Here is an 11468-nt window from a genome sequence, read left to right as displayed (position 1 = left end):
CATGCCCTAGAATATCCAGAGAAAAAATGAACCACAATTGAAATTAAATATGGCATTTAAGCAGGAGAGAGCAGTCAGTACACCCACTCCAAGCTGAATGTGAAAGCGTGAACAGTCACAAGATCTCAGTGATTTGAGGTCCAGTGACTTTCATGGGGAGACCCTAGTCACTAGGAAAAAGGGAAGGAAAACCTCTTAAAAACCGATGTTCTTTTGTAGAATAACGCCGATCGAGTTGGCTTTGTGGCCCGAATAGCAACATGAAGACTGGAAAAACCTGAGATTCCTTTGAACAGCCAGATTGTGAGGATCTATTTAAATTCCCTACTCTGTAGTGAACCCTCCTACTTGTAGAACTAGACTTCCGAACACCTATCTCACACTCTTGACAGTTCAACTGTCAATAATGGTTTGGCTTCATACTTTTGAATGTCAAGTCTTGTATGAGCTGCTTAAGCAATCAAAAAAGGTTTTTGGTGTATGAACAGAGTGAGGAAATGCCCTCAGCTGTTTATATGGTAACAAATAACATATAAAGCACATTGCATTAATTTGAAGTTTACTGTAAAATACAATTGTTCCTTTCAAGGTCAGTATATGCATATTAATTAGTAAAGATACCACCATGCTACCAAAAAGCTTGTGAATGAAGTTTATTTAGGATTGAATGGTATGAAATGTGGTACAAATACAGGTAAAATACTTTCAAAATGAGCAAAGCACTAATTGCACAGGAGGTTAGAATTTCACTTGAAGTCAACATAGTCAAAATCATTACGTTTTCCACCTTCAGAAAAAGAGATATGTCATGCAAAATTTAAAACATTCTAACCAACTTTGTGGTACCATTTGAAATGCTACCAATACCACAAGTATTTATATCACATTAAATAATCATTCACAAAGAATGAAGTATTTCCAATAATGAAACAAAGTTCTCAATACTTAAATCATAGTTAGCAGATTTTGCATGAACACCCGTTCCAACATTTGGCTAAGCTAGCGAGTGGAAAACATGCAGTGAAAAAGTACCATACAAATTAAGTACCCTTTTATTCAGCAGTATTACTTTGCAGCAGCCATCACCTAAGGTGATGTTTACCATATTTTCCATATGATTGTATAACTATCCATGCACTAACTTCACGTGGAATGCAATTTTTTAAGACTCGAGTCTTAAGTCACCATACAAGCCAGACAGTTCAAGCAGTCTTGGCAATCTTTCTAAAACCATGTGATAAAACTGGTTCTAAAACTAAATGTGGTAATGATCCACAATTAAATTATAATATGGGTCATGGTCCTATATATGCTGAAGAACCCCAATTAAAATGTAAAATTTAAAATTGGACTCCTGAAGTTACCTTTGAGTTATTTATTTTTACATAAAAAGTCTCTGGAACAGTTGGATAATCCTAGAAGGCACTCAATGAATAATGAAAGCAGATATTGGGAGAGGGTGTGAAGAAGTTGTCAGTGCCTTGAAGAGCTATGGTTACTCTCTTTTCTGACCTTTGCCTCCAGTGACGTTCATGGGGAAAGCCCAGCCACTATGGACAAGAAGTAGAACAGTACTCAAAGAAGGCTAGGTAACTATAAGTGCAGCCAACAAAAAGTGGTAAAGTGTAATCCTAATAGACTTCACTCACGGAGCTCTGCATGTATACGGAAGAGCAACGCTGATCTCATAGTATCTCTATGTTTAGCTTTGTACAGCTAGAGAGAAAACAGGGATATATGAAGTATCTTCTTGCTTGCATATGAAATGTGTGCCCAAAAGTTTATTTGCATTATACTTCCAGCAAGCCTACTTACCCCTCTCCAATAACATTTTAACCTGTAGTGGATCTGTTGAGGAATTGGAATGTTCAGCTTGGTTTCTCAGGAATGTGGCTGACTTATGTACAACCTATTGTAACGTCTTCCTCCACTAAACACTGCTTGCTTGGCTAAAATCAAGTGAATGCTTCTTCCTAACTGACAAGCATCACGTGGGGTCCTCCAAACTACTGCATGTGATGAAATGCAGATGAGTAATGCAATGTTTGAATGAAGATTTTCATATGTTGCAGTTCTGAAACACTTATATTACAAAACAATGTAAATAAATACCAGGCTAGTAGAAAACCTCTTATTTACAGTTTTACAAATACAACTGTACTCCATGTAAATGTAGTGTTTTAAAGAACGAAGTATTAGTAAAAGGAGTTCCTGTATAGCAACAGTTGGTTAGATTTCATTGGAATTAGAAAACATAGTTCAAGTTAATATCTGTTTTATAATTTAGTACAGACAAACCCAGTATCACCTGGAATGAGATCTGTTAAAGTGCTGAAAAAAGGAAGTTTCTGAAATTTTTAGAAAACTTACTATACATTTATTAAAGCTTTACCAAGTCAAAATGTTAGATTTTATTCACATTTTCTACCACAATGCCTGTGGGGGGCAAGATACGATTTTTCAGCAATTGAGAGTACTCTTTGTTTTGATCTCTGCAAAACATCTGGGTTTTCAAGCTTCTGTAGCAGCTTCAGGCTTCACAATCTGGTAGGTAATCAAATATTCTGGGTAGGCCTGAAAGATAGATTAGGTTAATTATTTTCCCCCATTTCCAAACAGATGGAATTAAAGCATGTGCTGAAAAATAATTACCTGTAGCAAGAGAAAAATAGCTAAAAGGTCTCATAATACCAGGCTTAGGTAAAGAACTTTCTCACAGTCCTGGGCTGCAATCCTATACTGACTTACTTTGAAGTAAGCCCCACTGAAGTCAATGGGACTGACTTCTGAGTAGACACGTATAGGATTGTGCCATAAAATTTTATTTCCCTTATTAAACAAATAGAAAGGTGAGATACAAAAACCCAAGAGAGCTATGCATGGCAACTTTCAAATATTAAAAATGTGTTTGGAAATAAGACCAAAAAAACACTACCTGCTCTCCTCTGTAGATGACATATTCTGCTAATGCTAGTCCATTTACACTAGGCCGCCCAGTAACTGAATGGTGTCCTGGAGGGGAATGGGCCATTTTCATTGCACTGAACTGCAGAAAAGACTTGCCCAACGTAACACGGCAAAACAGCAACTGCCTATATTAAAGGAACGAACATTTTACTAATAGATTTGTGAAGGTGCAACCCCCTCCATCTATTTCCTAATATGCAAATAAGCTTTAAGAAGTGTTAATTTACTTGAGTATATTCCATATTCTCCTAATGCTGAGCTTGGTCCAACAACACAGATTTTTTTTTTTGCTGTTGTTCTCCTTTCTCCCCTCAGACCATGTAACAAAAATGTGATTTAAGCATATTATTAAAGAATGCTATAAAGCTAGGACTTTTGTCATTGCTTATCTAAGACTGAGAAATCTGTTGTTATATTGGGCAGCTTATGTACAACACTACTTTTTCTCATTTTACAAACATTACTCCATTGCAAGTAACAGAATATATAGCTATTATGATAGCTGTGCAGACTGGGGGTAGGCAGATACTGGGGGTAGGCAGAAAAGAACCTTCTATCTTGATTTTTTTATTGATGTGGACAATGGATTGGATCCAGAGTCTGTCCAAGTAGATGCCACTTGCACAGCGGGACTTTCCCCCTCCCTCAGACCCACTGCAGCCTCAGGTTCCCACCAAAAAGCTTGTCATGCAACACTATCTGAAGAGAAGCATATACGTTTGCTGAATAAATACGAAAATTAAAATAAATCTACTTCTACTAATTTTAATACAATTCATACAATTACTTCAACTTACCTATGACAGACATAACAAGACCTATCTTTGTGAATTGGGCAACCAGTGCCGCCACCAATACCGTACACATACTGGTTGCTTTTGGAAGAGTTTTCGGCAAAATAAATTCCAGCACCAAACATTCCTCCTATGTAAGCATGTCTCTCATCAAAACCTTTATGAATAATTGCATTCACAAAAGGGGACCCTACAAATACATTAACATAGAATATGTTTGTTTCTAGTACTGAATATATTATCATACAGTAAACAAAGTTCTGTCACCTATCCAGGAAAGTACAGTTTGAAAAGTTTTACTGAAAAAAAAAATCAGAAAATAATTTTGACTAACTTAAAATATTCACAGGACAAAAAGCTGAGGAAGTGTGGCCCAGGATTATAGGAATCCTTAGCTGCTGGCTACACCCATTTTTAGCATCAAGCCCTGTCCACATGTTGATTAGTGATGTCACAGCATAGCATAGCAAGGTTTGCTTTAGGTCTGCAAACCCATCAGCACTGTCCTACGTGGGCATGGATTGACACTAGAATAGGCAGAACCAAACCAAGGATCCAGTTTCGTGCAGAAACAGTGTAGTCAGGGGAAATGGCTCATGATACTCAGAAATGCTTTGAGATGAAGAATACCTAGGGCTGATTGAAGCACAGAAGGCTGTGACTCTGTAGACTTTAAATTCACAGGATTGATGAGTACTGTGGTTGATTGCTATGGCATATTCATCTGAGACAACCATCTTTATCTACACAAAAAATACCATGGTGTTTTTGCCATGTCTTGCTGTGCACTGTATCGGGCTCTTTATAGTTGGAAATGACGTGCTTCACATGCTTCTGCAGATCTAAACCAGGGGGAATGGTTTTGGGATGCAGAAGATTCCAAGTTCAATCTCCAGCATCTTCAGATAGGCTGGGAAAGACTCCATCTGAAACCCTGGAGCGCTGGTGCCAGTCAGCATAGACAAAACTGACCTAGATGTACTTACAGTCTGACTCAGTATAAGGCAGCTCCCTAGGTTTCTAATTAGGGCCATTAAAGGAGTGACTCTGATATTATGAGGCATGTTGCCCACTGAGATCTGCTGGTGCCCCTTCAATGCAATAGGTGCTGGTGATAGTGGTGGTGGGAATGCACAAGGGTGGGGATTACGTCACTTAAGTCACAGCCTTCTAGGCACAAAACTCTTACTTTTAAATAGAAATATTATTCAATGCAGTTGTAACTTGTTTTCTGTATTATTCAATGCAGTTGTAACTCGTTTTCTCTTGAGTTCTCCTGTTTCCCCAGTTCTCAGTCAGAGTTATGGCTGAACATGAATCTTTGAATTTTTTTATCATGTCTATAACAGACAGTCATGAATATGAATTTGAGCACACTCCGGGAGAGAGTGGAGAACAGGAAGGCCTGGCGTGTTATGGTCCATGGGGTCACGAAGAGTCGGACACGACTGAACAACTGAACAACAAAACAGACAGTCAGTGTACACTTCACCACAGCCTTGTATTTAAGCACTTGCCTGACAGACGCAGGCAACAGGGAATTTCATGCTGGCAAGTAAGCAGGCTGCCAGAGGAAGGACAGAGTGTTCTGTTCCTCTTCTACATCCAGCATAAAATGCTGTGGGCTGCTGGAGGAAGGCCAGAGAACCTCTGGCAGCTCCAGCAGACTAGTACACTTCTTTCGCAGGCTAGTTAGTTCTGTCAGCTTATTGAGAATTCTGGAGGTTCACCAATGCGACTCATATGGAACTGCACATGGAGAACCTTTACTGTATTCTTGACTGAACATAGTAATATATTCAATTCCCTATTGTTCTGTATATGTAGTGGATATCATTCCTAGTTATCCATAGAATACCCAAGTAATTTGAGAAGAGAGCTAGCATGCATAACTTTGAGAGATTTTCTATTTCTAGTTCTTGGAAGATTAATCTCTTTCTTAGTGCCAGCTGTGTTGTATAAATTATAGATACACTTTCTTGGCCAGTTACTGTCATGTAAGTTATGAGCTTAAAGGCTGTCATGCTAATTGTTATTTGGAATTGAACAGAAATTTATTTCAAATCTGAGAATAAAAAGTTCACAGAACATTAAAATTAGCAATAGGTGAGATGAGAAGAAAAATGGAATACCATGGAACAACATCCTTTCATTAGCATGGTGATGATTCTCTTCAGAAACTTCTTTTCTCCGATGAGTGTACTTTTCCCAGAGCTTTTTGTTACACACTTTTTGTATCTAGAAAAAAATTCCACAATCCACAATCAGTCTTCTTCCAATAGCCATTGCACTATATAGTTGGCATTCCACTTAATCAGCTTTCCAACAAAACTACTGATAAATGATTGCTGTAACATTAACACCACAACCACCAAAGCATTTATTCACTCAAACATATCTAGAATGGAAAGGATGGCTCTTGAAACTGTTCCTGATGCTGATGGGAAATTACTTTTCTAATGTTCTTCATAATGTCACCATAAAACCTGTATTAAGCTTATTAGAGTGATTTGACAATGACAGCTATTTAATTCCTTTGCATTTGACTCAATCACGTTAATTACTTCATTTAGTGTTTTTCCAAGACTGCAGACCAAGCAAGCTTTAAACTCATCCCAAGTCTAAATGTCTTTTGAAAAAAGTAACTCCATTGTCACTGTAGAAACCAATTACTACCCTCAGACCATGCTCCAAGCCCACCAATGTTCTCCAAATCTTCTGAATTAAATGTGTTTTTCTCCTTGTAGTAAATTAGTTCCACTTTCCTGGCACACGTTATCGATACTGAGCTTTCAAAGAACACTGTGATACAGGGTTTTCCATTTTCATGTCATATTTTGTAACATATAATAGACAGTAGGTAGGTAAAATGGATATACACAACAGCCTTTATTGGTTTCTAAAATTCTCTTTAAATACACATTTGTTCTCAAGAGCCGGAGAGGAAATACAACTGCTGAAGAAAAAGATGGGGGTGGGGTGAGGAGAAAGGAGAGGCAGAATGAACCCGAAGAGACAAGTCTTAGGCTGTGTCTTCACAACCAAAGAGAGGGGGGCCCACACCAAAGCCTAAAGAGAATACAGCAGGCAAAGCTGATAAGGTGCAGTAGTTAATTAAAAAAATAATTTCAGACACGTGGATTCTCTTGATGAATATAAAAAAAATGCAACAGGAATTATTTAATGACTACTGCATCTTATTAGTTTATTTGCAGCATTCTATCCAGTCACTTCACAGAAAATATGCTAATGCTGTGCTCTATAGAGGTCCCCAGACTTGCACACCTCTCTACCACTCTTTTTATCCTATAGTTCCTCCTCCCAACCAAGTGTTTCTAATTCTGTAACAGCTCACAAACAAAATTCTCAATAAAGTAAAAAGAAATAAAGTAGATTTGTTTAATTTATTATGGATTCAGAATTTTTTTCTTGGCACATAATCTCTCCTTTTCAATCTGAAAACTAATTGAAGTCTAAGTCTATTTATAACTGAGTGCACAAACAATGACCTCTGGATGAGATTAGGTATCTATAAGAACGTAAAAACTTAAGAAGAGCCATGCTGGATCAGACCAAGGGTCCATCTAGTATGGTATTCTGTTCATACAGTGGCCAACCAGCTGTCGACTGGGAACCCACAAGTGGCATGAATGCAACAGCACCCTCCCACCCATGTTCCCCAGCAACTGGTGTACATAGGCTCACTGCCTCTGGTACTAGAGGATAGCACATAGCCATCAGGATTAGTAGTCATTGATAGCCTTTTCCTCCAGGAATTTGTCCAATCCCCTTTTAAAGCTGTAGTGGCCAGCACTACATCCTGTGGTAGCGAATTCCATAGTTTGACTATGAGCTGTGTGAAGAAGTACTTCCTTTTATCTGTCCTGAATCTCCCACCGATCAGCTTCATAGAATGACCCTGGGTTCACGTATTTTGAGAGAGGGTGAAAAACGTCTCCCTACCCACATTCTCCACACCATGTATAATTTTGTAGACCTCTATTATGTCTCCCCTTACTCTCCCCCTTTTTCCAAGCGAAACAATCCCAGCTGTTGTAACCTTCTCTCATAGGGGAGATGCTCCAGCCCCTTGATTATTTTAGTTTCCCTTTTCTGCACTTTTTCCAGCTCTACAGTATCTTTTTTTAGGTGTGGTGACCAGAACTGTACACAGCATTCCAAGTGTGGCCACACCATAAATTTGTATAGAGGCAGTATGATATTGGTAGTTTTATTCTCAATTCCTTTTTGAATTATGCCTAACATGCAGTATGCCTTTTTTATAGCGGCCACACATCGAGCTTTCATCAAGTTGTCCACCACAACCCCAAGATCTCTTTCCTGGTCATTTGCTGCTAGCTCAGATCCCATCAGTCTATACTTGAAGCTGGGATTTTTTTGCCCCAACATGCATCACTTTACACTTGCTTACATCAAACCACATTTGCCATTTAGATGCCCATTCTCCCTACAGATTACCTTTAAGATGTTATCTTACCTTTAAGATGTTATATCTGTTGAAAACCCCACCAGCATGCCCACCATCTCTGTGCTCTCGAACAGTGCTCTGCATCTGAAGATAAAGTAGAATACAAAAAGAATCTCTAAATCAAGACACTAGATTCCATTCTGCTGAATAAAAGTGTGCTTTATGTCTGAACACAATTCAGCACCACCCATAACGGATTTTATGATTCCCCCTCAAACATTCTAAGCTGCATTCAAATGGCAAGCAGCTTCTTTAAAGCTATGACAAAAATATTCTACACGGGAAGCCAATGGTGCGTAATGGCTCCAGGGCTAGTATACCACCCGAGGAGGGAGAGCACAAACACACTGCCGCTGTATCAACCCCACTCCTCGCCCACCTGTGTCATGTGTTACCTGCCACCTGTACAGGCAAATCTCCTGAGACACCCCTCCCACAATGCTAGCTCTGCAGAAGGACCCCCTCAGAGCCAGGCATTTGGGCCTGGCTGGCTCTCTGAAGACATTCTCAGGTGCAATGCTTCCTCTGTTTCAAAATGCTCAATGCTTTTGAGCATTTTGAAACAGAGGAAGGATTACACTGGAGGAAGGACATTTCTTTCCAAAATTCACTGGGTGCAATAAAAAGTTTTTCCAAGCACCTGAAACTATCTTATCTCCTGTGCCATATTAGCACCGTTCTCTCTTGCAGTTTCCTCCGCCCTCTGAAGAGCCACGCCAGCCACTTTTTCTGGCCAACGTGGCTCTTCAGAGAGCCAACCCTCTGGATCTTCCTGAGAGGATCTGGAGCACCTGGTGTAGCGCCTCCTCACTGGAGCAGCACTACTGGTGGGGGGGGGGGAGGAGAAGGAGCACGCAATTTGCTGAATTGAATCAGGAAATTATAGTTCATAGTTTCCAAACAAACCAGGATATGAAACCATAGTTTACAGTTTATTTCCAAATCCTGGCTTGTTTGGAAGCCATTAAGCAGTATACTTGTTCAGATGTAACATACCGATATGGTTAACTGAAGCTTCCTGGCTTGTTCACTCACTTACAAGAAGGGAAGAGCAAAGGGCCTATATAAGGGTGCACAAAACTCATGCCAAATGTGGTCGCTGTCTCTTCAACTGAAGACTATCTTTAAGACCAAAATAAACAGATTAAAATGTGGGTTCAACACTAAATCAGCCACAGGAGAAAAATTAACTTAAGACCTGTGCTGGATCAGACCAAAAGGCCCATATAGTCCAGAGTTCTGTTCCCACAGTGGCCAACCAGATGCCCATGGGAAGCCCACAAGCAAGACACAAATACAATAGCACCTTCCTGTTTGTGTTCTCTAGGAACCGGTTTTCAGAGGTATACTGCCTCTGATACTGGAGGTAATATATAGCTGTCATGACTAGTGGCCATTTAAAGCCTTATGTTCCATGGGAAGACTAAATTTTATTTCATAGCATTTCATAGCAACAGACATTTCATAGCAACAGACTCAAAAAACACACTAGAACTAGTTTCTCGACACACAGTATGAATCAAAGGATGTACCTCTTCTTCCACTGACTGAAACTCTTTATCATCAGGAGAAAGATCTATAAGGATTGTTCCACTACCCGAAGTATTCAAAGTTAGATAGGAATTAAGACCTATGGGAAAATTCAACATGAGAACTTGAGCTAATACTTAAGATACCTCTATAACTCAGTTTCAAAAATCACAACAGCAGAATTGAATATTGGTACTTACTGAGAAGGCTCCTTCTGCGGAAAGCATCCCACAATGGGTTATCTTCCCCTATCACCCAGGAAAAGCAGGGACCACTTGACTACATTTTTGAGTATTCTATTGGTCCCAGGCTCCTCCTTGCCACTTCCATCCATGGCTGTAGCTCAGAAGAAAAGAGCACAGGTTGATCTCCTGGTTGGAGCAAAGGTTAGATGCACAGAGGAAAAGGAAATACGGTAACACAGTTATCAATGTCCCATAAGAGGAGATCTGACCAGTGGACGTAGAGGAAGATATCCACTGTGACAAGGTAGGAGGCTCAGTAAATGCTATAGTGTGTTGTTGGGATGCCTTCCTCACACCATCCCAGAAGGAACCTTCTTGGTAAGTATCGATGTTCCATTTTCTAAGCTGATGTGAGGAAGGCATCCCACAATGAGATATGCCAAAGCTAGCATCCAATTAGGGTGTGAGTATAATTTAGAATGAATGAATCTATTATAGTGTAAGTACCTGCTGGAGAACATACCCTTGGAAAAGGGTATGTACTCTCCTTCCAAAGGTGTCCCCTGAGGTATGTGTGTTGATTTTATAATGTTTGGTGAAAGAATGTGGATTTGCCCAGATTGCAGCCTTACAGATTTTTTCTAAGGATACGTTAGTGCTTAGGGCTGCCAAAGTGGCTGCTGAGCTGGCTGACTGTGCTGTAAGCCTTAAAGGTTTGGGGAGGCATGAATCCTCATATGCTGAGAAAATGCAAGCTTTTAACCATCTACCCAAGATGGACCTAGATACTTTTTTTACTCATGGCTGTAGGATGGAAGGATATAAACAGTGAATCTGATTGTCTGAAAGACTGTTCATTTTAGATAGATTTTGACCACTCTGCATACGTCCAGCTTGTGCCAGTCCTTCACCCAGGGAGAAGGATTAGGACAGAAAGATGGTAGAACTAGCTCCTGTGACCTGTGAAACAGGGAGTTAAGTTTAGGTGTGAAAGCTGGGTCAGTCCTGAAAATGACTGGGTCCCTCGGAAAGCTAATGAGCCCTTTTCTAACTGAGAGGGCTGAGTTCAGGTATTCTTCATGCAGGTGTAATGGCGACCAAATAGAGGACCTTTTGTGATAGGGTCTTACTGGTATTGTTTTAAGTGGTTCAAAGGGGGGTTTCAGTAGTGCTGAGAGGACAACCTGTAAGTTCCACGAGGGGAATCTGTGGACTGTAGGAGGGCTTATAAGTGATGCTCCATGGATAAATCTTTTGAAGTGTGGATGCAAGCTTAGTGGTGGCTGTCTTGGTTTGGTGAGGACCAACGATATGGCCGATGTGCGTAATGTGCCTGGTTTAAGACCCATGTTGAGTTCTTTTTGTAGAAAGGCAAGGAGCTCCTTTATGCCGGATGTTTGTATGTCAACTTTCTTTCTCCTGTTCCATCTGGAAACTGTTTTCCATGTTGTCTCAGTATCAGTAGGGTGTTTATGACTGAATCTGGATAGCCTATGTTGGTGC

The 11468-nt window shown here is 40.0% G+C and overlaps 1 protein-coding gene across 11 annotated transcripts in view; it reads right to left on the bottom strand.

Moving 5' to 3' along the window:
- Positions 1 to 544: 544 nt before the first annotated feature.
- Positions 545 to 11468, bottom strand: part of TNKS2 (tankyrase 2) — a 49424-nt gene continuing 38500 nt past the window's right edge. For 2 of the 11 annotated variants that reach the window (XM_084845820.1, XM_084845824.1), the window contains 6 exons: positions 9783 to 9880; positions 8260 to 8334; positions 5894 to 5999; positions 3765 to 3951; positions 2936 to 3092; positions 545 to 2574 (listed from right to left, as the gene is read on the bottom strand). In XM_084845820.1, the coding sequence (XP_084701946.1) occupies positions 2512 to 2574; positions 2936 to 3092; positions 3765 to 3951; positions 5894 to 5999; positions 8260 to 8334; positions 9783 to 9880 (686 nt within the window). In that variant the 3' untranslated portion in view covers positions 545 to 2511. Of the gene's footprint in view, positions 2575 to 2935; positions 3093 to 3764; positions 3952 to 5893; positions 6000 to 8259; positions 8335 to 9246; positions 9373 to 9782; positions 9905 to 9980; positions 10152 to 11468 lie in introns of those variants that run through there. The other 9 variants (XR_014789420.1, XR_014789418.1, XR_014789421.1 and 6 more) reach the window with 9 other exon arrangements.

This window comes from Heloderma suspectum, chromosome 3, assembly GCF_057233095.1.
Source record: "Heloderma suspectum isolate Gila_16-S chromosome 3, 16-S_ref, whole genome shotgun sequence".
Taxonomy (NCBI): Eukaryota; Metazoa; Chordata; class Lepidosauria; order Squamata; family Helodermatidae; genus Heloderma; species Heloderma suspectum.
Note: the sequence above shows the minus strand (reverse complement) of the source record. Positions and strands in the feature narration are given on the sequence as shown.